Raw genomic sequence first — 26,062 nt, 5'->3', positions numbered from 1 at the left:
CCCCCAGGCCTTAAGATGGTTGCACAGCATAGGTATTTATGGCTGCCTGCTGTGCTAACAAGCACCGTGACTGTTCACCTTATCCCCTACTGAGTGAAATCTTGCCAAGTTAGCGGTACAACATTATGAAACATGTAATGTGGCCAAATTGTTCAAAAGACAAAGCAATAAGTTAAACTGTTATGAGAGAAGCACGGTTTACTGGCATAAACTCCATTCACGTTGTGTGTTAGGGGGATGATTTCCTTGTTGTCTCAGACCCATGGATATTTAATGACCACAGCAGGACTTCTACCTGATGTCCTCACACCCTCTCAAAATATCCAGTAGTTTCAAACCAGCTTATTTAGGATAAAGTTACGAGGTCATTCTGCTTCTGTTTTACTAGGTTTGTTTTTCCTTTTCTCCCAAATAGGCTTATCCTCCAAAGTATTCACTTCTGGCCACGATGGAATTGTTCTGGTTGTTGCTGTTTTGCATCCATTTGCCAACACCCACATCTGCCGGAGGCATCACCCGAGTCTATTACCTGGGGATCCGTGAGGTGGACTGGAACTATGCTCCGACGGGAAAGAACATGTTCAGTAATCAAAGCATTGCACATAGCCTGTATGTTTTGCTCTGTAAGAACTGAGTCTGGTTAAAGTCTGCTTGCTTAAACTAGTAATTTTCTGGGTAACTTCATGCAAGTATTCTGGGGCATCTAAGCAAGCAAGAGACAGGATTAAGTGTCTGGTCTTTATGAGCTTAATGGTTAACTTGTTTTATTGTACGAAACTGTACCAGCGGGAAAAAGAATGGTCAATTTAATGGAGCATCCAGTGACCAATGCTGGTTATGCTAGAGGGAAGTACAAACACTATAATAGAACAGATTGTGCAATACTCTGCCCTGGGGTTTAATTTTTTGTAGTTCCAGCTGGAGATCAGCTTACTTATCCTGAAACATAATGAGTTTTCACCTTGATGAAAATGACTTAATGAAGCTGGCTTTTTTTTTATGTAAATGGGATTTCAAGCCTTAGACTGGATGGAGCTTCGTGAGTGAAACCTTAGTTGTTTTTAAAATGTTTTTTTTGGGGGGGGGAAAGTAAATCTAGAAACTGCAGTAATTGCTTTGAGTCACAACAAAAACAGTTTTTGTTTCTGGTTTTCAAAACCCCAGGCATTTTTTCTGTTGTTGTTTTGTTTAGATTTTTTTGGTCTTGCTTTCCACAGCTTTTTTAAGATATTTGCGTTTTTTCCTTTTTCTATAAATTGTGTTTATTGGCTTGCTCTGTTGTTTATGCTCACATGCCATAATAAACCACAGAATAACACTTGGGGATTTCAACATTTTGTTTCAAAGTGACGCAACTGGACTAGGATGGGTTCAAAGGAAAAACAAGGGCCACCAGTTTAGCATGAGAAATTCCCCATTCTCAGGAGATGCTGAATAGACTTAAAGTATTCACAGAAAAAGAAACTCCCCAAAATTCAGGCTAAATGAAGGTGTTTTCACCAATTCCTGCAGTGATAACAAATGCAGTGCTTTTTGTTTGCTTTCTCTCATAACACATGAAGAGAAGAAAATGAAGGTAATGGCTATTAAACTTGAAGTATTTAAATTGTCACTGCACACAATTAGTTATTGGGACTTGTACAATGACTGCAGAAGTCAAATTGCTAGCAGTAAGAAAATAATTTGATATGAATATTAGAATTGGTAAAATGCTTGAAGAATGTTTTGTTTGGAAGAAATGAACTATGTAGGGAAAGAAGCAGATATGCAAAAAAGTACAAATTGTCCATACACTTTGATAATAGTGGCTCCAGGGATGACCTCAGAAACATGAGCTTTAGATGGTGAGGGGCTGGGCTCTAGCTATACAATGAATGATGAAGGCAATGTTAATTGGTCTTTGCCTCCACTGTTCATCCTCTGGAGCAAGGTGTTGAGTTTCTCTGTTTCAGGACGTATGTTGCTGTAGGTTTCCGAGGGGGTGAGAGAAGTTACCTGAGCTCTCCCTCAGGCCTGTCCTACTCATACCTGTACCATGACTCATCTCTTATCTACTAAGACATAGTCATAAAGAGCAAATATGTTCCTGTGTTGAACTTTAGTACCTGTATGAGTTTTTAACTCTGAAAGCTGATTATGTGCAGGGTACACACCTGCCTGTCTTGTCTGTCATAATACAAGTAGCTAAGAGTACGTTGAGTCTAAAAGCATCTTTTAGTCCGGATTTTTGACAGAGAGCTCATGTGATTCTTTTTTTCATCCCTTCTTGTGGTCCAGCAGCAAACCCCACAAAGGTGTTGAGAAAAGTTTCCAAAGGACCGACAAAGGTGGAAGCGGGAGTGGGAAGGGCTTTGGTCTTCCCACGTCACTTACATGTGATTGTCAGAGAAGCACCATCTTTCTCATTCTTTGTTTGCACAGTTCAGGGGTGCACTTTGTCCTTTCATGACAAATGGAGGGTGAGGCCATGGCTTTGTGTATCAGCTGGAGATTGGTATCTGACTGTACTTGTGGCCCTGGTTCCAGGCGCACCGAGGTATAAACTGGCCAGCGTCCTGTTATATTTCATGTGCTCCAAAGCAGACAGTTATATCACTCACTGTTTCGTGAATAGGTTGTGTTCTGTGTCACAGCAGCCATAGGTGGGAAGAGAAAGTTTGCTGCTGGTTTAGGGTGTGTTAGGGTAGAGCATGGGAGGTTCTCTGTGATGCTGAAAGCTTCAGGGCTTACCTGAGAAAGCTACGTGTCATCACTACTCTTGTGTTACCGACAAGCTGTTTTGTATAATGCATTTCTCATGGTGCCTTTCCCTTTTCTGAATTTAACAGAAAGGCCTCAATGTTCCTGCAGTCTGGCAAAGACAGGGTGGGAAGCACATACAAGAAATCTGTGTACAAGCAATATACAGATGCCACCTACACCACTGAGATTCCCAAACCTGGCTGGCTGGGGTTTCTTGGGCCCATCATCCGAGCAGAAGTGGGGGATACCATTAAAGTACACCTAAAAAACTTTGCTAGTCGGCCGTATACAATCCATCCTCATGGTGTCTTCTACGAAAAGGACTCTGAAGGTAAATGAGCCGTTGCCATAATGGAGATGGATTTTTCTGGTTGGGAACTGAGGAGTATACACTGAGGAGAAATGTCAGTAAAGAATCCACAGACTTGGTTAGCCCAGAGCTGTATTGCTGGAAAGTAAATGTATTTCAGTCTTTAAGTCACAATGTTGGGTTTGTAGGCATATGGGTCTGGGAGCAGTTTCCTGACTTGGACATTAAAGTACACAGTCCGGATTGCTTGATTTTTGTAGAGCTTCCAAGGCTTGCTAGTGGGAAAGTGGCATAGAAAATATTATATTTGTTGTTTAAAGTGCTGCACTATGAGAGCCACGAGTGCGATAAGCTTCATTGAGCTTCACAGGAATGATAAAGTATGAGGCCAGAGAGCTACACATGGCCTTGTTGAAGGCCAAGCAGCAGTAGGCAGAATGGCAATAACCTTTGAGCCTGTGCTGATCTGTTTGCTTGGCGTGTTGCCTTACAAGGGTTTTGTGACTCAGTTTCTCTTTAATGAATGACATTAAGTGCTATTTCAACCTTGGGATACTGAGTCTTGATTTGAAAGCTGCTACCCAAGTATATGCACAGCTATCTACTGGGTGTGAGAGGCTCAGTATAAGGTTACATGTTTGGACATCTCTGCTCTTCTTGAATGGATGTTGTGATTGCTCAATTGTTCTAGGATCCCTGTATCCTGATATGTCCCCCCAGGATCAGAAGAAGGATGATGCTGTCCCCCCAGGAGGGAATTACACCTATACTTGGACTGTTCCTGAAGATCACAGCCCAACTGCTGATGATCCAAACTGCTTGACCTGGATCTACCACTCTCATATTGATGCACCAAAGGATATTGCATCTGGGTTAATTGGGCCGCTACTTACATGCAAAGAAGGTAAAAGTTCCCAGGGAAAGCAGCTGAGTTTCATTTTGTGAAGATTTTTGTGGTGACTTGGGTAAGGACAGGATGAGAAGTTACTCCGGGAGGCAGCTCCCAACCTCATGGGAAAATGTGACATGACTGAAGAAGACAGTACCTGTGTTCTGGTTGGATTCTGATCATTGCATTGTCTTTATCCTCTAGTGGCCAGGCAGCTGAGCTTGTAGGCTTCTTGATCTGAGAGGGCTGTTTAAATTCATGTTCGGAGGGGGAATCTTGCCTGATATCTAGTTTGTATATTAAAAAATTAGGGGTACTGTTTGATTTCAGCAGAAGTGAGAACACTGGAGTTGCAGTTCAGCCATGCGGAGCTGGAGCTGCATAGGATTGAGCCATATAGTAGCAGCAGTGTACTAGAAATGGATGCAATTGCTAGAACTCTGAAGTGAGCCATGCTAGAATGGTGGGGAAAGCATCAGTCTCTGACTTGTGTGATAAGAAGTTTTTCTTCTGTTGGTGTTTTAAACCCTTAAAACCAATGTTTGCTTTTCTGCATGGCTGGGTAATCATTCACCTTTTCTTTCACCCTAGGAATACTGACTGGCACTTCTCAAAGACGCCAGGATGTGGATGTTGATTTCTTTCTGATGTTCAGTGTGGTGGATGAGAACCTAAGCTGGTACTTGGATGAGAACATTGCGTCGTTCTGCACAGATCCAGGCTCTGTAGACAAAGAAGATGAAGAGTTCCAAGAGAGCAACAAAATGCACGGTCAGTGTCATCTTTGTGAAGCTACTGACTTTGTCCAGATACTCTGGGTGTGCCAGTGCTCTAGTATCTTGAAATGCACATCTGCCATTGTATACCAGGCTGCAGGTAGAGGGAAAAAGGGTAGTAGAAAGCTGTGAGATCACGTGCTAAGCAAACAATGTCACAGGGACAGTGCAGCAACTCCAGGGGAAAACATGTTATTTTGATCTAATCTTTGGCTTGAGTGAGCCTTTCTTAGTTGTTTGGAGATTCTGAATGTGCTTCATGTTAGGAAATGACTTCTGAAACTGAGCTCTCCAGAAGAAGAGTATGAGTTCTGGGTAGGTCTGTCCTTCAAACCTGTCTGTATTGTCAGCTGCAGGCACAAGCTCTGAAGGCACTTCTTCTGATCTCTGATTTTTGACTTGTTTGTTTTTTCAGCTATTAATGGCTTTGTGTTTGGGAATCTCCCTGTGGTGACCATGTGTGCTGGGGATCACATTTCATGGCATCTCTTTGGAATGGGCAATGAAATCGATGTTCATACAGCCTACTTCCATGGAGAAACACTCAACATTCGAGGCCACAGGACAGATGTGGCCAGCCTTTTCCCAGCCACTTTTGTTGCAGCAGACATGATCCCCAGTAACCCTGGGAGATGGCTCCTGAGCTGTCAGCTCAATGATCACATAGAAGGTAAGACAGACACTGGAATGTCCGGTGGCCTCCCTTTTTTCTTCCAGTGTGGTCTTGTGATGCACTTTGTGGTAGGGGACAGTGCCTTGGGCAGCATTCCCATTAAAAATGTCCATAGTTGAATGGGTGATTCCTTGTCTTGTATAAATCGTGGAGGGTTAGTTATTAATATATATACTAAGCTTACCAGGGGTGACTTATAATGATGTTCTGTGTTGGTCACTGATGAACACTGGCACAGCTGAAACTTAAAATGAGGCAGTGCCCTAAGAACAGTAGTCCCTGTAAGAGGCCCTGGCATGGTACATCTGAGGAGAGAAGGGTCAGTTTGCTCTCTGTCTATCCTTATCTAGCGTCTAATATTTAAGGTAAGAAGCTCTGCTTACCAGCAGAAAAAATCCTTTCTGTGGGAAATCACCTTCTAATCACCTTCAAATCATTCTTCTAATCACCTCCCAGCCATGTACCTTTGGGGACAACAGAAAAGGAATGGCTGGTTTGTGGTAGGAAGGTGGGGCTGTTTGCTGGTTGAGAGGCATTAAGCCTGTGTGTCCTCCACCATGTCTTGGGCAGCTGGGATGGGGGCTTTCTACGAAGTCCGGCCCTGTTCTCAGCAAGCTCTGGAACCTGCCCTGAAGGGGAAAGTTCGGAAATACTACATAGCTGCAAAGGAAGTGCAGTGGGACTACGGACCTTCAGGACATGACCAAAGCAGCGGGAAACAGCTGAGTGAGGCAGGCAGGTAAGCAAAAGGCTGATGGGGGTTTCTAGTATGAAAGGAGGCTGCTGAAGAAAATGTGGGATTTCCTTCTTAGCAAACGACATGTCTGCAATTCACATGGATTAGCCCAACTAAAAACGTCAGCTGCTGTAGCTGGACTGTACCAAAAGCAGTACTAGGTATCTCAGGGTACTTCACGTGGAAGTGTGCTGCTGTGTTTTGTGGCCTTACCTGCAGACTCCGAGAGTCCCAGTTTATGTAGAACATGAGCTGCTGCTTTTTTCTCTGGGCTTCATTTCTGCTTGGTGTGCCTGACCTAGGAAGAAATCCACAGATCTGATAAGCTACTAAGCAAGTGCATTTTGCAGCAGACACAGGGTGGCAGAGCTAGTCTGCGGATATGCTTCAGTGCAGCCTTGCTGCAGCAAGCAATTTCTAGGAAATTAAGTGCAGTGACCTCCGTGACAGCTTTCCATTCCGTGTGTCAAATGATTGTGGTATCAGTGGTTTTTGAAACTGAAACAAAGGCATGCCTCCCTCTCCCTTCCCTCCCCTGGGAAGCTGTTGGAGACTGAAGAAGTAGAAATGCAGAGAGGTTAATGATTTATCCAAAACCATGCAGCAATTCTTCCAGACCATAGAACTGCAAGCTATCTAGACCCGTGACTTGTCCTTGTAACTAAGCTGCCTTTCCTGCAAGGCAGGTTACATCTGTCTGTGGTGGAGAGGGTGGTGGCAAAGGAAATAAATCCCTCCTTACAGCTGTCGTGTGTTTACAGTTATGACTGTGGTTGTCCCCTGGGCTGTGTTGTCTTCCCATTTACTGCATTGCCCTCTTTTGCGTATCGTACAGAGAGATGCTGTTCAGACCTGTGCCTTTGAACCTGGTTGTTTCAGCTGGGAGAGGTCCCTGTGCCAGCAGTGCTCGCTGAACACAGCTGACATGAGTCTGGAAGGTGAAAATGCTTCACAGTGATGAGCTCTGCTTATTCTAAACCAGAGATGCTCCCCTTGTCTGAGAAAGCTGCTTAATTTGCAGATGCTGCTGGCATTGCCAGAGGGGCATGTTGTAGGAGAGGAAGCAGGAGAAAAGGACTGATTTCCATAAAAATAACCTGGCATTTGCTTTTTGCCTTTAGCCCTGCTGAGAAGTTTTTCAAGCGTAGCCTCTACCGAATTGGGGGAGTCTATTGGAAGGCCAAGTATGTGGAATATACTGATGAGAGTTTCCGTGAGGAAAAGCAGCAGTCAGAAGAAGAAAAACACCTTGGCATACTCGGTAGGAATCACCCAGCAACACAAAGCCTCTTTCAGCCCCAGTGAGAACAATGGGCTGATGTCAGGAGTTAACTATGCCTTTGTTTCTTGATGCAGTGAGGTGTTTTAAAGCAGTTACACTTAAGACTGGGGCACACACGCCTAGGATGTGGATGGTAAAGCAGAGGGAGTTGCTTTTCTGCTGGGGCAGTCTTCAGAGGTCAGTAGTAAGGGCTGAGGGACACAGTATAGTATTCGTGACAGTAATCAGAGCAACAGAGCAGTGTTTATAGACAGAGCTAAACAGCACTAGCCCCTAGTTTTATGCTTCTGACTACCTTCAAGGCACAGTACAAACCCCACTTTCTCACAGAAAGCTTCCTCTCCCATGTGGGCTCTCTCCATTAGAGCCAGGTATCAGTGAGGGTGGTAAAGAAAGATGAGAGAAGAAAGTAGTCTTCAGAGGGAGCTGAATCGTGTATGAAGGCTTAGCCACACACAGGAGAAGTACATAGGTGTGGTCCAGTTCCCTGCATCAACAGTGACTAATAATCTGATGACACCAGAAATTAGCAACAGCAATACCCGGGGAGGCTACAGAAGGAAACAGCACATGGATTAATACACAAATCTGGGGGGAAAGAGACACAAGAAAGTATTAAGCAGCTGAATGTAAGTGAAGCGGTGGAATTATACATAGAATGGGAGATGCAGCCTAACTGTGAGTCTTGTTGGACCCTGGGAGCCAGGGAAAACAAAAGGACTGGTGTTGCCAGCAACAGCCTATAGGAAGACAAGTGAGGGAATTCTTGGATATGACTTCATACAAACAAATTACAGTTATTTTCTACTAAACTAAACACACTGAAAGAGCAATCAATGAAAAATTCTCTGGTCAGATAAATAAGCAACATCCACAGTGGGAGTTGCACGAACTCATTTGACCTGATCCCACATCTACCTCTGCTCTGAATCTTCTCCCATCAGCCCTGGATCAAAGGTGGCCCTGCTTTGTTTGGCTCATGTGGCTGTCCTGTGATTTGCTCTGCTGCTGACACTCACTCTCTGGTGTTTGTGTAGGTCCTGTGATAAAAGCTGAAGTTGGTGACACCATCCTGGTGACGTTTTTTAACAAAGCCTCCTGGCCGTTCAGCATCCAGCCTCATGGAGTGTCTTATGGGAAGGCATGGGAAGGGATGCGGTACCATGATGGTTTGTGGCTAACTTTTTTTTATTTAATTGTGCTGGGTCTTTCTGGGATGGAGCTAAATTTCCCTGCAGCAGCCCATATAGTGTTGTGCTCTGCACTTGCAGCAAGACCATAAATTAATGCTATTCCTGGTGGTGGAGCTCCACAGCCTATGTCTCCTCCATGCTGTGAAGTTCCTGCATCCAGGAGAGACTGGGTGTGCTCTGGAGCCTGCTTGGTCCTCTGAGCCTGCCTGAGGCCTCAGAAAAGGAGTCATTCTGCCAAGCTCATGCCCAGAGAGGGTGCCTGAGGGAACATGGTTCCAGAGGTGCTATTTTTGTGAATGAAACTGGTAAACCAAAGCTCAAACTATTTCTGGCTGTCTGAGACCCTAGTGAGTAAAGAAACATTCCCAATGCACTCCAGCTTAGGTAACCACACACTTCCAACATGCATCATCCTAGATGCAGCTGGATCCGTTTCGTTATTTGCTGTCACCATGCCCATCTCTGCCTTGGCACCAGGGAAGAATTTCAGTGATACTGAGAGCAGCTCTGTGTGCACCCTCTGAATACTTCCACTTCCATCCTTGAGATGCCTGCTGTTTTAGTGACATGAATGAAAGCCGAGCGTGGGTGTACCTGGTGAGAAGTTGCAACTAGTTTGTACAAGGACCTTGAGAATAACCACTCCAATCTCTGTTTTAAAGGTGTGTCCCAGCACGGGATTTCTGTTGCACCTCTGCAGAACTTTACGTACAGATGGACTGTGCCAAAGCATGTTGGACCGACGTCCAGTGACCCTCCCTGCCTGACCTGGATGTACAGCTCTGCTGTGGACCCTGTCAAAGACTCCAGTTCGGGCTTGGTAGGCCCTCTGGTCATCTGCAAGCCAGGCACTTTGGATGACAACAACAAACAGGTAAAAAGAATTTTCCTGTCGCACTGTTAGGAAACAACCTGGCAGAGAGAGGAAACATTGGCAAACATTAGGGAACACAATGAAAATAAATCTGCAACAGTGTGAGTCCAGAGAGTCTAATTAAAGTCTGTTAACATCATGTTAACAACATGTTAACATCAGGGCACTTGTATGCCACAGTTCTGGTGGGAAAGGCTAGCATTCTGGACTCCTGGGGGCTGCCCTTGAAATAGTTTCTGGGCTTTGCTTTAAAACAAAGTACTTTCTTCAGAGGCATGTGAAATATTCATTGCAATCGCAAAAACACCAAAAAAAAACATCTTGAAATACTTGCAGATGAAAATCTACACGGTGTGCTTGAATGATAAGATGCTTTGAGGTTTGGGTGAGCCTTATTTATTCTGCAAGGTTGGCTCATTTTCAAGCATAGCCAACTACAAAAAAAGCATATGAAAATCCATGTTGTTCTATAGATTTGATGAAAGATAGGTGAAATCTGAAGGGTGACCAGAATTTCCTCTTGGAATTTCATTCAGGGATGTTCTACTCATTGCAATAAGTCTTGGGAAGAATCTAAATGAATATACCAGGGAAGTGCAAGATGTTAACAGACTTTTGCTGTGAAAAACAGTAGGTGGCAGAAAAATAGTCTGTCTTCCTACCTACCTAGCAGTTCAGATCAGGAAGTGGCTGAGAAATCTGAAAATAGCTTCTACTGAGCCTCCCTAGTGGAGTTTGCTTTCTGCCTGCTTTCACTGGTGGCATGATGTAGCTAAACTAAGAGTTCAGAGGAGATCAGCGTGTTCGTTAGGGTAGAACTTTGAATCTTCAGAGAGGATCATGATTAAATAAAGTCCAATACATGAAGGAGCTGTGGTAATGATGAAACATTTACAGGTATTGAAAGGGAGTAAACAAAACAGAGACAGAAAGGTAGGACAGGGAAAAACCACCTGGGGTGGTGATTCTGGCTCCACAATATTAGGCAACCTTTTAATGAATGGTTAAGTGGGACAGGTGCACAGCCATTCTGCACATGCCTCTGTGCCCCGCTGGAAAATGCTTAGCCCTCTCTGCAGGGTGTCCTCCTGGGTACAGCTAAGGAAGCTGATACAAAAATGAGCATCTGGACAGCGCAGGCGATGTTCTGTTAATGGGGAAACTCACCATCCCGTGGGATGCATTTCTTAGGAGAATTTACATTTTTAAGATTTTAAGGTAATAAAAAAAACAAAACAACAACAACAAAAAAAACAAATTCAGGCCTGTGGTAGGAGGAAGGAGGGGTGGAACATAGTCATCAGCCTGCCCCAACAGCCAAATTCTGTTTTTAGGTCTGATATGGGTGGGTGGTAAAACCTACACTAAATGTAAGGGTGGTGGGGGAAGGAGGCAATACCGTAATGTTCTTGGGCACATGTTGATAACTTCACTTGAGCAATGTCAGGGCAAATGCATAAGTGGTGCCTCTTGTGAAATGAAAGATAAAACATTCAGTTTGAGTAAAGGGACAGAGCCCTGGCCCTCTGTGAACCAATTTAGAAGATAAAGAGGAAAGTGAGAGCCAGACAAAACAGCTTTATCTGTAAGGATAGTTGATTTTAAAAATTAACAGCCATCATTGTGATTGTATCTTAGAAAGGTATCGACAAAGAATTTTACCTTCTCTTCAGTGTGTTTGATGAGAACCTCAGCTGGTATTTAAATGCAAACATAAAGTACTATTTGAGGATGGAAGAGACTTCTGTGAAAAAGGATGATGGCTTTGAGGAGTCAAACAGGATGCATGGTATGGCCTGATGGTGTTCTGTGGGCAGCGGGACTGAACCTGCAAAACGCGTCCTGGTGATCACGTTAAGTCAGAGCTGGGATGCTGGAGTGGTTGTGGGTTGTATTGGGCTGAAATTAAGTGAAGCTACAGAGCGGATGGGATGTTGGACAAGAAACAGGCTGTCTCAGGAAGCCTGTCCTGAGTGTATTCAGGGCCAAATTACAAGGAAGATGCTTTTCCACTGGCAGGCCTGCCCTGTCACAGTATATACACAGAATGAATCTCCAGGCTGACATCTACCTGCAGAGAGTAAATTGTTGTCTCCTTTGCAGCCATCAATGGATTTATGTTTGGTAACTTGCCTGGGCTGGATGTTTGTGAAGGAGACAATGTGTCCTGGCACCTTCTGGGCTTGGGCAGTGAAGCAGATGTACATGGAGCTGTGTTTCAGGGAAATACCCTGCAGATGAATGGGATGCGGAAAGATTCAACCAGCCTGTTCCCCCACACATTTGCTACTGCCTTCATGCAACCTGATAACAAGGGTAAGTGTCTATGTATCTAACTTGGTGTCAGGAAAAGTCTCCAGTTGTGATATTTGCTCCTATGGCTGATTCATTAGCACGATGTGGACTTGTGTGTTCCAAGTGTTACAGGCTGAGCTGTGCTTTAGATCGGGTTTGGCCCCATTTACAGCCCCAAAACTCTTATCTTTGCATCTGCTTCTGGAGAAGAATGGGAGATACAGGATCTTGTCCTATATTGTCCCAGGCTGATTCTCTAGCCTGCTGCTTCTTCCTATTAAATATTTGTAGTAATAGCCCTGATGGACTTTGCTGCCTGTTATCTATGGAAACATGCAAACGCATCTTTCAGAATCAAGTAGCAGAGATGTCAGTGCAGTTCTACTGTCCATGGCTTGCAGAGGTTCACGTTGATTTCAGACCCTTGTCTTCCCAGTTTGGGATTAAACACGCAAGGCCATGTCTCCTTCATGCAATGTGATGGCCTCTGCTGCTGCAGCCTGTCTCCTCCCCTTGACATTTGCAGGCTTGACTTCTTACTTAACCCGTGATGGTAGCACAATTGTTACCTCATTTGTTTCTTTACATCTAATAAGCTGGTTATAGTGTGTGTAAAACAGCTTCCCAAGGTGATTTTTGTGTAGGACTTTGCTGTGCCATTCCTCACTGGTTTCTGTAACAACCCCTTTTAATCTCAGCCTATGGCAACCAGGCTCCCTACACAAACACTCCCTGTACACAGCTCACATACCGATCTCAGCCATCTCACAAGCCCTGCGTGGGAAGCAGCTGTTTCCTGGGATCTTTAAGAGGAGCTGTTTTCCTTGTTTGTGCTGCCTCCCTCAGGGGTTTTCGAGATCTACTGCCAGACGAGCAATCACTACCAGGCTGGGATGAGGGAACACTACTCCGTTTCCAAGTGCGGCAAGAGGGACCTGGCTCCTGCCCCTCCGTACAGGGGGGTGCGCACCTACTACATCGCGGCGGAGGAGCTGGAGTGGGACTACGCGCCCGACAGGAGCTGGGAGAGGGAGCGCCACAGCCACTCCACGGAGAGGTACATCTCTTTCGGGGATGCCTTGGGCAAGGGTTTTCGGCAGACCTTGGTAAAGTCTGTCAGGGCAACTTGGCCAGGTGTGACATGGTGCACGTGCTGCTGCTGGGTGCTGATGGAGCTGCTGCCCTCAGCCTTTGCAGCTGCAGCAGGTCTCTGGGAAAACTCAGCTGGCAAAACTCCTGCCACAGGTTAGCTGTTTATTTCCCATGAGCATTTGAGTAACACAGCACTCGTTCTGCATTTCTCAGCTACGCCGATATATTTTTGAGCAACGAGAATGGGCTGCTTGGCTCCCGGTACAAGAAAGCAGTTTACAGGGAGTACACTGATGGGACTTTCAAGACTCCTAAGGCTAGGACGAATGGTGACGAACACCTGGGGATACTAGGTAAGGAAGTGTGCAAGGGGTACATTTTCTGTTCACACAGCACTGGGACTTGGACTCCAGTGGTTAAGGGCTGTAATCTGAAGGCCTCCCACATACTCAGACATCTGCTGTGTGTGCAATGATGAGGAGAAATTCAGACTTGTCTGTTGTCCGGGCCTGCCAGCCATGGAGAAAGCAATAAAGAGGGTCCTGAGTACAGCTTGTCTTAGAAAGCTGGGTTCTTAAGCCTGCCTTTGCTGCCAGATTTCTTCCATGTCTCAAGCAAAGCATTTTTCACAACGCCATTTCTGTAGCTGTGAAGAAATAACTGCTGCCTTCTATAGAGCAGTCTGAGAGGTGTAGTTGAAAATCTGTAGCTGTGAAAAGAAGTGCATTTGGGATAAAGGCAGTCTGGCTTTGGGAAGTGGACAAGCACGCTGCAACATTGATGGAAGTCTATGGAGACACAGCTGTTTTATGAACCCAGGACTTTACGTGGTGACAGAGCAGCAAAGGTGAGGCAGTGTGTCGCTTGAAATAGGCTGCAACTCTGATTTGTGACACTGTTGAGCCAATTTGAATATTACTGGTCTTTTTGAAACTAATGCCATGGGATGATAAAGATGTTGCAAACTTTAGGATAGTGCTATTCAGAAATCAAGGAAGAGGAGAGAGGGGAAGCATCATAAATATTGTAAAGGAGTATCTCTGGGGAGAAGAGAATGGAAAAGTGGTAAGAATATTCTTAGAAGATATACTGATAGTTTTTGCTATTGCATATTATTGCTATAGCATATTATTGCTGTCTCCAGGTCCTTTTCTGGCGGCAGAAGTGGGAGAGATTCTTAACGTTGTGTTCAAGAACAATGCCACACGACCCTACTCCATTCACGCACATGGGGTGCTGGAAAGGCAGACAGGGCAGCCACAAGTAGCAAACCCCGGTAAGTCACCATGTTCTCAAGCCTCACTCCTGTACAAACTTAGGAAGCTAACTTTAGCCTACAGCTAGACTTGTTTCTTTAAATAGGCTTAGAGATATTTGTTTTCTTCTGGTGGAGACCTGGAACTGAACAGTAACTGCTCTTTCAGGTTCACTGTGCTTTCTGTGATCACCAATTGTGTGGGAAGCCCAGGAGAATTCATATTTCTGCTGTGACTTTGTGATAAGCATAGCACAGGTTTTCTGTATGGCCTTGTTCTTAATACTGAGCATGGTTTGTAAGAAGGAGAAAGGTGATCACTGCTCACAGCTTAGTCAGTCCTTGGTAGTAGCCCTGGGCTGATGAGCCATGATGTGGAAATCTGCTTCTTTTCCTTATGACCTGTGTGTTTTGTGATGTGCATGGTTGCTTGTCAGGATGCTGGCTGAGGTCACCAATTTCTTTTATGTTCCAGATGTGAATTTATGTAATTTTTTGGTCCCCTTCAACTTGCACGTTCTTCAGAGCAGGCTATGTCTCTGCAACAGAGAGGCTTTTGGTTGGGCCCTGTCTTTCTGAAATGTATTACTAATAAGCAAAACAGTAATTTCAAAAAGGAATTTGAATGAGCATCATAAATATCCTTCAAAGAGATGAATGATCATCTCAAGCTCCATTGGTACTGAAGAGAGGCAGAATTCCCTCGGTCTGGTCTAGTTTCAAACATGGCAAATAAAACAGAATTGTGCCAATTCCTATTAGCGTGTGCCTCCTGTCACCCTTCTGCTTCATTTGTGAGAGGGGAGCTTCCATCCTGCTTTTTAGTGCCTGGGGATGGAAGACGAAACATCCAACAACATTAGAATTGTATTTACACTTCTGAGACAAGGTCATCTTTTCTTGTTCTGCTTTGCATGCTGCTCAGCAGCCTGGCAACTTGGTTTATCACATTGGTGTTAACGGTGCTTTTCTGTCTCTCAGGTGACATAGTGACATACCAATGGGAAATTCCTGAGAGGTCTGGTCCAGGCCCAAATGATTCAGCCTGTGTTCCTTGGATCTACTACTCCACGGTGGACCCAGTAAAGGTAAAACAGAAGAAGCTATAACCAGAAAAGCATGGTTAGACCAATTTTTTGTCCCCTCTAGAAAGCAATGTGAGTTGAATACAGTTTAGGGATTGGCCCAGCTGAGAGGTAGAAGAACCATCTAGTGATATGTCTAGCATTCTCCTGGCAGAGGGAATCCTCTGAGTTTGTTATGTTTGTCATTATTTTTTTCCTAACGCAAACCTGCATAAAGCAATTTGATGTCACCTTGAAACTAACCTTCCTTCAGTTTTTTTTTGCGGGATGTGGGAACATCTCCTAGTGAGTTCTGGCTTGTATTGGTGAGATCAACAGGGTTAATTTAGAAAGGCAGGAATTATCCAAATTTAGGCCATATGAGTAAAACAGGGAGATTTGAGCATTGCTAGGTTCTACTGACATAGCACTGATTTTACAGGGAAACAACCTGATGGATCCTGAAGTAAAGCATCACATTAAATCCAGAGATCATTGTCTTTTTATCTCAAGTTGCAGATGTTTTTGCAGCCACAGAGTGAAGAGTATTTTGATATCATTCATGGTTATGGCTTTTTGCATTCATAAGAGCATGTATAGTCACTGCTCTTGTGCTCTGCTAGCTGATTTTCACCAGTGAGAGTCCTTATGCAGTAGCACAGTTTATTTTAAGTGGGGTGATGCGGGGAACAGTGAACATGGTTGCTGAAGGGTAAAGAGCTGTGTACAAAAGTCAGGGTGAGAAGATCCTTGCCTCAGATTTTTATCCTTTGTTTGGATTAGGATATGTACAGTGGTCTGATTGGACCCCTGAAGGTCTGCCGGAAAGGGGCACTGCGAACTGACGGGCTCAGAAAGGATATAAAGAGGGAGTTTGCTCTGCTGTTCCTGGTTTTTGATGAAAATCAGTCCTGGTACTTGGAAGAGAATGTGCAACGTTACAGTAAGGGAAATCACAAGGATATTAACCTACTGGATGAAAGATTTGTGGAAAGCAACAAAATGCACGGTAATGTTTATTAGGCACCTACGCACTAATTGCTGTCTATGTAAAGTTGAACTTGACTCTGTGACCTTCATACGTTGTCAGAAAAGCCCAGAAAACAAGAGCCTGACTCAAAATAAATGCCCTCACTCTTTTCCCTCATCAGCAGCAAAAACATAATTAAATTCTGTATTTCTCAGTATTATAGCACATACACGACACAGATGTTTGATCTACAATGAAGGCTGATCATTATGGCTGTCCTCCTCAGGAGGAATAGCAAGACATGGGCCAGAGAGGTTAATATCTGATGTATCTGAGTGACTCCAGAGAGGAAATAGTATTAAATGTGAAATTAATATGTCAGACTGATTTCATTCTGTTCATGTCAGACTGATTTCATTCTGTTCATCTTAGGACCGTAACAATATGTTAGGTTTCAAGTTAATTGACCAGGCTGTGTGGTTGCAATACACAGGCTAGTTCTTTTAGCTGATTTTCAAGAAAACTATTCCTACAATAGTAGAATGAACAGATTTCTCTAAATTCATGTTGTATTTGATTTTCCTACATATTATGTGTGGATCTACCTAAAATATGCTCTGCAAATGCCAAGGGGTTCATCTTGATGAGACGAGAATGACAGAGTTCTGTTATATGTGCTATTATTACTACTTATTTTGTGTAGGTGATACAAAGAATCCCAAATATTCATGTCCATTAAGTTATAATTGTCAACTCAATTATTATAGCTAGCAAAAGCAACACTGAAGCTGAATGCTTGTTTTGGGCTGTAGAAGGGCCTATGGCACACCTGGGAATTAAACACAGGTGTTCCTGTCCTCAGATCATGTCTCTTTCCATCTTTTTCCCTCTGTCATCTATGCATGGAAGTTTCGCTGTGTACTGTCTCATTCAACCCACTCACTGTTTTGGTTCCTTTCCTGCATTTGCAGCCAAAGCAGTCTTCCTTCTTGCTGTGCTAATTATGAAATGAAGCTGTACTATGTAGTGATTTTTCAAATGATCAGCACATAGTGTGTGCAACCAGCATGAGATGTATATAATGACAGGGTTGCTTGTTGGCAGAAATTACCTGTTTTCATTGTTCAGTAAGCAAATGGTTCAGAGATTTATGTGTATATATGTATATACCTATATTTCCCTAGCACTAAGCCAAAGCTAGTTTACGCATCCAGACTTCTAGAAGCAACTACCCCTGCTGGCTGACTCCAGGTTTTCAGCAAGTAGCTTTTGAGACTTATTTGAGATGAGCTTACAGTATGGCTTTATATGCAAGTCATGTCTTCTGTTAACGGAGTGGATAAGTAGCTGAGCTGTAGAAAGACCGCCAAACTTCTTGGGAGACTGTCATATGGAAGACATGAGACACCAATGCAGTAGTTCCTCGATGAGCTTTGAAGCATCTAACTTGTCGAGCATGTTCTTCTGAGATGGTTCAGCATCTTTACCATTTCAATAACAGCCTTTTCTACTTTCTGCATGTGTTATTCACTGCACAGCGATCAATGGGAGACTCTATGCAAACTTGCCTGGGCTGACCATGCTCCAAGGAGAGTGGGTGAACTGGTACCTGCTGGGAATGGGTCAGGAGATTGATGTCCACACAGTCCATTTTCATGCTGAGACCTTCATATACAAGGTAAGAATATCCTGTAGATAACGAAATGGGGACTGGCCATTGATATCATCACTTCTGTGTGACTCTGATTTGAACCTCTTGAATGATTTCACAGCACCTTCACCCAACTAGGAAAGGAATGTGGTTACACATCCAGATCCAACTGACTGAGCCTCTGTATTGTGCTGATATGTCTAGCTAAACCCTTCTCAGGATTAGGCATTACCAGGTTGTATTTGTTTTCACAGTTGCAGCCCTGGAGCTACTCTGTGAATCTTATGTAGAGCTTTTATAAACTGTAATAGGACTGATGTGATCTCTAGTGACACCGACAGAATCCTTCATTACTAAAGAGACATACAGAGCGCTGCATGCTGAGTCTCCTTTCCCTTTGACAGAATGGCAAAAGCTACAGAGCAGATGTCGTGGATCTGTTCCCTGGGACCTTTGAAATGGTGGAAATGTTGGCTGGGAACCCTGGGACATGGCTACTTCATTGTCATGTATCTGATCATATTCATGCTGGCATGGAGATACTCTTCGAAGTCTTGCCTAAACCAGGTTGGAAATATTGCTGTTTGTTACCGCGAAATGTATGACAGCACTTTCCACTAATGCCACTAAATCCTGTGTTTGCATCATACTTAGCAACTCTTTTGTACCATAAACTGCCAGTTATTTGAGTGGATAATTGCTATTAAGTTAAGATATTCCGTTGGAATATGGTAACACCTTCAGCTGGAGTTAAACTCTGCAAACCAATTTGTTATTACTTTGCCTAGGGTGGTGTTATAAGTTTTATTTTAGCTTGAGTTTGGGAAGCAATGTTCAGCCATCAGCTAGCAACTGTTGTTATTAAGAATATTACATGTGATCTGAATGCATGTCCTAAGGCTTCTCATTTCAGCAGGAAACAGTGGAAGGTGTTCAAAGATGAGTGACACTGTTCTGGGTTTGGCTGCACTGGAGTTAATTTTCTTTGTAGCAGCCTGTACTGCGCTGTTAGCAGAACAGCACTGATAACATACTGATGTCTAGCTGTTGGTGAGCAGTGCTTGCACTGCATCAAGGTCTTCTCTACTTCTCGGTAGCTTGGGGTGGGCAAGAGACTGGGAGAGGGCACAGCTGGGACAGCTGACCCGAATTGACCAAAGGGATATTCCAGGCTGTAGCACATCATGCTCAGTAATAAAACCGAGGGGAAGTTTTTCCAAAGTAGCCATTACCTAGGGTCTGGTTGGCCATTTGTCTGCTTGTGGTGAGTGATGGCTTTTGCACCACTTGCGGGGATTTTTTTGTTGTGTTTTGTTTGCTTTGTTTTGTTTTCCCTTTCACTTATTAAACTCTCTTTATCTTGACCTACAAGTTTTCTTCTCACTTTTGCTTTTCCAGTCCTCTCCCTCATCCTGCTGTGGGGGGACCAAATGACCCTGCCAGCCGGGATAAGCCCACACTTAAAGACACTGATTGTGCTTTTTTCTCAAAGGGTTGTGCAGTGGGAGGGAGTCTGCTCTTGAAGCAGGTAATGCAAAAACCTTCTTGGTGTGATGTGGAGAGGGAAAACATTGACAGGAGAAAAGAAAACATACAAGCCTTGGAAAACCATGTTGCATCTGGATCTGATCCTTGCCAGAAGTGCCATGTTCTAGACTTGATTTGTTTGGCCCAACACTTTGTCACTCATTTTTTGTTTCCTTTCAGAGCCAGTGCTTCAAGTGCTAACCTACGATGAAGGTATAGTATACCTTGTATTGCTAAAAAGTGTGTGTGTGTGCGTGGCAAAGGAGGAAGAGAACTCTTGTCGGTGTGGAGATCTGGATTTGGAGGAGGAGGAGGGAGAAGCACAAACACTATTTACAGCCTCTCCTCAGCCATGCTGGGCAGGGTGTTAGCCTGAGGCCTGGCTACTGATGGGTAACAGGGAGGTTCCAGGTGAATTTATTTATCTGTCCTCTAAATGTCTGTGCTCTGATGATAAAACTAAGACAGACTTGTTAGGCTTGTTTGACCTTGTTAGGTCAAAAAGTTTAGTGTCCTCACATCCTGCTGTGCTTCTGTGTATGGATTTATCATACAAGCAGAGATTCAAAGGGTTTTAAAGGAGAATGTTGCAAAGGAGACGATTTTTTCTTATGCTTTTCAATCAAAACTTATGGGGTGTCTTAGATTATTTCCTGGAGGTAGAAGTCTGAAGAGATCATAGTGGTGATTTCTTCCCGTGACTTTTCATCTCTCTCCACAAATGCTTTTTTTTTTTTTTTTTTTTAACTGCTTTGAATAAATCCACCTGAGCTGATTTCAGAGCCAGCTTAGACCAGCTGAAAGCACAACCATCTATCTACAAGTCTTCAGTCCCTCTCCACTGATAGTTCTGCCATGTTCTTCTCGGCAGTGTTTTCCTCACTCAAAATGAGTGTAAATAAGAGGATTAGGAAATGTCACAGCAGTACTGACAATATTTAAATAATTTGATTTTACATTCGAACATCTTCATGTGTGCTCATGAAGCAAAAACCTTGACTGACAGCTGTTATCCAGGCTGCCTTTCTCAAAAGGTTTCTGCTGCCTCACTGTGGAAGAGTAAGAACTCAGGATCTGAAGTGACTCACTGCTGGCGTGGCTGAGCAGGTGCATTCTGCAAAGTGGTGGCCTGGACAACTGCAGAAGCCGTGGGGGAGCTTGGAGCAGGGTGGGAAGCTCGCAGCAGCCTCAGTCTGGATGCATGTTTTCTTCTCAGTTCTTTTCCTAGCTCAGCCACTGACTCCTCACACAATCTTAGACCACCTCCTTTATAGTGGGTTTAGCAGTGGTTAGTTGATAGGGCTGAACAGCTCCGAGGTGGAGTGAGTTAGGGAAAGAACCATTTATTCTCAAATTTGTGTGACCTGAGGGATGAGGGTCTGTTGGATGGACAGTGATTGGGTCTGCTTTGACTTCTTTTGATTGTGTTGCATCTTTCTTTAGCTTCTTTTCAGTTGTATTATTTCTGGTTCTCACTGGCACCATTCTCATTGGCATTCTCATCTCGTTTTGTTATTTCTCTCAGTGACACCACCGGAGAATGTGGATGAGTCCCAGAAGGTCAGGCTTTTTGGAGCAAAGTTGCCTGTAGGGCAGGTAGAAGCTGCAGTCATCTGTCTAGCTGTTGCAGGCTTGGTCCTCCTCCTGATTGCTGCTGTCCTCCTGGGAGTTGTCATCAACCTTGAGAGACAAAAGAAGCTAAGACGCAACAGGAGGTCTATCCTGGATGATGGATTCAAACTCATGTCTCAAAAGAATTCAGCGCTATAAAAGCTTTGTACAAACTCCTGGCTGTGTGCTTGGAGCAGAGACTGGATCATCGTCTACAGCAAAGATTTTGGGGCATCATTTCCATTGTACACTAGGCTTCTAGGAGCTAAGGAGGGAAAGCTGGCGCCCTGGCCTCTTTATCTTCCTCATCACTCTGCTCTGTAATGAAAATATCCGTCCAGGAGAGAACTGAGGACCCTTTCAATCAGCTCAAGACAAGCAACAGGAGTAAAAAGGTCCTTCTAAAACACTTATCCACAAGAAAGAGAGGAAATATTTCCCGTATTTTCTTCACTCCAGAACAACTCCACTTGGTCTTTCTCAGCAGAAGAGCTTAGTCTAGATTCCAGTATTGCTCCTTTGCCAAAGATGAGTCGGATATTGTCTCCCAACAGACCTGTGAGACTTTAAATTAATTAACCTGAAGGGGGAAAATAATCTGTGATTTTTTTTGTGAATCAAGTAAGAATGCAGAAGAGAAAATGTTAATTTAGAGTTGAATTGCTGGTTTTTGATGAGTAATTGGACAGATGTAAACTCAGAGCAGTGCACGTCAGTGTCTGCGAGCACTCCAGTGGGGAGCATGACAACAGCTGTGCCTCACCATCAGCCTCACTGATGCATCCTTGTGCTCTCAGTACCTTGGCGATGGGTTCTGATACCAGGTGTCCTGTGTCTTGTGCTGGGAGATAAAGCTTCGCCAGTGCTGCAGAGCATCGTGGTGACCTTCCTGTGTTGCAGTTCTGCCAGTGAAGTGCTGCACCTCAGCATCTGTACAGCTCCTTGTGCAGCAGGAGCAAGAGTTCTGTGGTGTTCTGTGATGTGGTTTGTTTTCTCAAATACATTTTACTGAAATTATCTAAGGATAAGCTGTTGCCAAGTTAATGCCATGAGCTGAGCTAAAGTCTTGTGTGATCGGCAGTTCATGTTTGGGGCAGAAAAGTAGTAATGCTTCCCCCAAAGGTGAAGGACAGCAGTGGCATGCTGCTGCTGCTGGTCTCTGTGGGAGAGGGGCTGGGGGCTGGGGCTGGTGAGAGCCAGAGCGCTGCAGGGGGTGGCACAGCCCCCAGGAGCCCAGAGCTCCCCACTCATCGTGTCCTCCAGCTGCAGCCGTGCCCACGCACCGCAGGCGTGCTACCCTGCACATCAGGCACCAAGCAGTTCCTCGTGAAGTACCCATCTGCCTGCCTCTCCCCCTGAATCCCTGTCGTCTAAATGGGTGCGGGTTGGTGCTTACATATTTCTGTCCCTGGTTTTAAATTGGAAAGGGTAGAAAAGAAATCCTTCCTGTGTGGCTTTCAAAGGCAATTAAAGCAGAGCTAGCTAAATGGCTCTAATGACAAGAGACTGCTGTAGGCTCTTTAGGTGTATCAGCTCTGTTTTATTCAGAGCAATGGTTATAACGTGCTTAATCATGCTCAATTCATATTGCATCCCTGCGTATTTCCAGCTGCTCTTTACTTTGGCAAAGGGGGAGAAAGCTCATTAATTTCCTTTCATTACACTTCATTAAGAATGGTGAAGAGCTGGAGGGCTGTTGAATGCTCTGAACATGGGCACTCTGCTCATTGTCAGCCCTGGTTCAGCTGCTGCTGCAGACCAGAGGTCTTCAAGCTCCCCACTCCTAGGCAAATTTCAGAAGCTCACAGGTAAGAACTGGGCAGGAACCCTTTATTGCCACCGTGCCTTCCACCTCTATCCCATCTTGTGAAAAAAGAGATAAAATGTTCTCAGCCCACTCCGAGATAAAGGAGTTGTTTTAAAGGCCATTCATTTTCCTGAAGGAAAGCAGAAAAGAGCAAGTTCCCCTTTCCTCAGGCCTGCGCCAGGCCACTAGGCTGGACAGCAGCAGGCCTGGGGGGCCCTGCTGGCTCTGAAGCCGGGAAGCGTGGGGACTGGGGCAGGATGTCTGGACTTGCACGTGCGTCCTGAACAGGGGCTGTCAGAGCTTCTCCAGTGAACAGGGGGCTTTGGGCCTCGTGGACCACGAGTGATGGAGGTCTCTTCTCCAGCCTTGGCCGGTAGGGCGGGCTTGAGCCCACACCCTAGAGGGGGCCTCAGCTGCGTGGCTCTTCTGAAGAGGACTGTGCCCTCTGACAAGCAATTCCACCCCAGACTGAGAAAACTCAAGAGAAAGCTTGGACAAACACCATCATTTTGACAAAGATTTTTGTTGAGGGACGGAGGGAGGAGAGGTCAGAACAAAACCTGATGTGATGAAGGACAGTTTATAAGCAGCTTCACAACTGCCCCTGATCGTAAGTTGGTTCTTCCAGCTGGTGGGAGGATGAGGAGGAGGAGAGATGTTTCACAGTTCTGGTGACTGTGAGCTGCAGCCCATGAGCAAATGTTTGTTTGGCAGCAAGCCTTCTATCTGAGCACCCTACAGCATCTTGTTTATGCTTATCCCTGATGCCCATGGGACTACCCAGGAGTCATCTTCTCTAGAAGACAGCGTGGAGGGCAGGAACAGAGTCTCAGCACTGGTGTTCCATGGAGAGACACTGGGATGACATTCCTCTTTTTCTCTACTTCTGCACAAGTTAACAAAATGTAACATTTAATGGGTTCTGAGCTCTTTAAGAACATGGGAGAAATGCTCTCTGTGGTTTTGTCTTTCCTTCCGTGACTGTGCAGAGCATGTGTAGGTGACTCCACAAAGTGTTCTGGGTGTGAATGGTGGTTAAACCTGAAGGACCTGGCATGTCCTGCAGGTGTGGCCTTCCTAAAAATGGTGACAGAGTTGTAAGGCACCATTGCCCTGCAATAGTTCCCCTGCTGAGCTGAGGCAGTAATCTTGGGGGCTCTCACACTGCTTTTACCAGTGTAAAATAAACTAGCTAAGGAAAACTGTTCTGTAGTGGTTTGACATAAATCACAGAATGATAGGATGGTTGAGGTTGGAAGGGACCTCTGGGAATCATCTGGTCCATCCCCTGCTTAAGTAGGGCCACCTAGAGTTGGTTGCCCAGGGCCATGTCCAAGCAGGTGTTTAATGCCTCCACGGAGGGAGACTACACACACAGATTGAGATAATACACCTGGAAAAGCATTAGAAGTGCTCATGTAATCTGTTACCTTGTGAGCACAGAATGAAATACTGTGCTTTAGGGAGCTTACTACAAACAGGCAGCAGCAACAACAACAAAAATAAAAAATAAATAAATAAACAAACAACCCCCCCATCATACCATTTTGCCAATATGAGAACAGTGCAGTTCTAGCTTTGTGAAAGAGCTGGTCTCAAGTTTTGTATGGGATAAGCATGAGAAGCAGTCGATATTGTATTCACTAACTAGTGCTTTTTGTCTGCAGCTCTAATATTACCCTTCCTAGGGTCATATTCCTAGGCCCCAGTTAGGCTTGATAAACTTTTCAGACATTTACGTGTATGACCACTCACCTGTTAAAGTCACTGACCCCCTTCCAGGCAGTCTTAGGTGACTGCAAAGCAGAGTTACTCATTTACATGGCAGCTGCTGGATGTTTGCAGGAGGGCTGAAATGAAAAGCCCTGTGTTAGTGCTGTCATCTTGCTCAGTAAGAGGCATAATCAACCCTATGGTACTTTAGTGGGAGGACAATTATTGCCGTGTTCCACATCAGTGCCAGGGCCGGTGTTCCAGCTGACTTTCCTTTATACTCCCACTTACACTACAAACATGAGAGATATGCAAGTCAAAGAGCAGAATACCTTTGGGATTTGCAAATGGAAATATTAAGTGTTGTCTTGATTTTTTTTTCTCAAAACACAGAAGTCAATGTCAAATTAACCTGTGACACACCATAAAAAATAAGACTAACGGTGGTAATTGTCTGAGAAATATTTGAGTGTCTTTCAGTTGTAATGCAGTCTTTGGTTCTGAAATAAATAACATGTGGCTTAACATGCTGTTGCTTTGTAATATGTAATCATCATGTGGACTGTTTGCAGTGGTTATAATTTTGTTGGCACAGCAAATTATAGGAGCAATTGTGAGCCTAGAGCTATGTGCATATATAAAGCCTGGGGGAAGGAATTCAAGCACAGTAGCTGCCAAAAGAAAGCGATCTGCAAGATTATGATCAGAGGATGGATCTGAGTAAAGGTAAAAGCTGGCCTTCAGCTTATTCCTATTCAATCTTATAACTGCCAGCAGAGGATTTAACAAAACTATCTTCAAATTGCATTTTTAGTGTCATCTTCTCTTGTAACCACTTCTTAAATCTTCCCTTGTGCTTGTCTATTGCTCAGTGGGAAGTTCAAGAGCTGTAGTTACCTGTCCATGCAAATCCAGAGGAGGAAGAGTTCTAGAATAGCAATGCATTTGGATCAAAGACAGCACCTCCAAGAAAGCTTAGCTTGAAAAAGAAAATTCAGCGGCAAGGGAGGATGGCAGCTAGGATTGTTGGTTAAAAAGCAGAAACAGAAGAAAGTGTTGACCAAAACCATCGTGATGGTGCCTTTCTTCTTTCAGCTGGTGCTCCCTTGAGTTTTTCTGGGCTCTACAATGTCCTCTTGGGGGACACCTGGCGAATGATGGTCTTGATGACGTGCAGCACCCATTGGCCTGGGGCGTGGGGGTTGCGGTCAGCCTGAGCGGGTGCAGCAGGCGCAGAGCTGCTGGAGGAGTGGGGCAGGGAGCTGCTGTGCTGCCCACCTCTCCTGCTGGCAGCCCTTCCAAGCTCTTCAGCTTCTCTGGAAAAGAGTTTCAGACCTCTCAGAAATGTTCAGTACTGTAAGTGTAGTCCTGGATGTCATCTTGGACACGGCCATGTGTGCATGGGGCTTGCCAAGGTTTGTGTCACTGATTGTGATGACTTGCACAGCTTTTGTTTTGGGAAGCATTCTGTACTCTATTGGCATAGAATTAAAACTCGATGCCTAAAGGAATATTAATTTCCTTAGTTTTTCAGATAACGTAATGTTGTATCTTTTCATTTTGTAGCGTGTGACCATTAAAAATAAACTGACCTGAACTGTG

General features: G+C 44.6%; 1 protein-coding gene across 1 annotated transcript; it reads left to right on the top strand.

The window, feature by feature from the left end:
* Window positions 1-500: 500 nt before the first annotated feature.
* Window positions 501-26,062, top strand: HEPH (hephaestin). The gene is made up of 20 exons (XM_068697409.1): window positions 501-623; window positions 2,829-3,073; window positions 3,744-3,956; window positions 4,533-4,712; window positions 5,133-5,387; window positions 5,961-6,129; window positions 7,248-7,387; window positions 8,446-8,577; window positions 9,264-9,475; window positions 11,114-11,264; window positions 11,579-11,791; window positions 12,617-12,827; window positions 13,076-13,215; window positions 14,007-14,138; window positions 15,099-15,205; window positions 15,965-16,190; window positions 17,690-17,829; window positions 18,207-18,369; window positions 19,510-19,542; window positions 20,855-26,062. The coding sequence occupies exons 2-20, from the start codon at window positions 2,839-2,841 to the stop codon at window positions 21,097-21,099; spliced, it is 3,297 nt and encodes a 1,098-aa protein (XP_068553510.1). The 5' UTR covers window positions 501-623; window positions 2,829-2,838; the 3' UTR covers window positions 21,100-26,062.

This window comes from Anas acuta, chromosome 13 (assembly GCF_963932015.1).
Source record: "Anas acuta chromosome 13, bAnaAcu1.1, whole genome shotgun sequence".
In the NCBI taxonomy this organism is placed as follows: domain Eukaryota; kingdom Metazoa; phylum Chordata; class Aves; order Anseriformes; family Anatidae; genus Anas; species Anas acuta.
This window is presented reverse-complemented; position numbering and strand designations above follow the sequence as displayed.

What these genes read in the sequence shown, in the direction of transcription:
- HEPH (XM_068697409.1), top strand. Translation starts at nt 2,839, where the DNA reads ATGTTCCTGCAGTCTGGCAAAGACAGGGTGGGAAGCACATACAAGAAA. An exon ending in AAAACACCTTGGCATACTCG is followed by an intron (nt 7,388 to 8,445) that starts GTAGGAATCACC and finishes GTGTTTGTGTAG; the next exon opens with GTCCTGTGATAAAAGCTGAA. An exon ending in CATGCAACCTGATAACAAGG is followed by an intron (nt 11,792 to 12,616) that starts GTAAGTGTCTAT and finishes TGCCTCCCTCAG; the next exon opens with GGGTTTTCGAGATCTACTGC.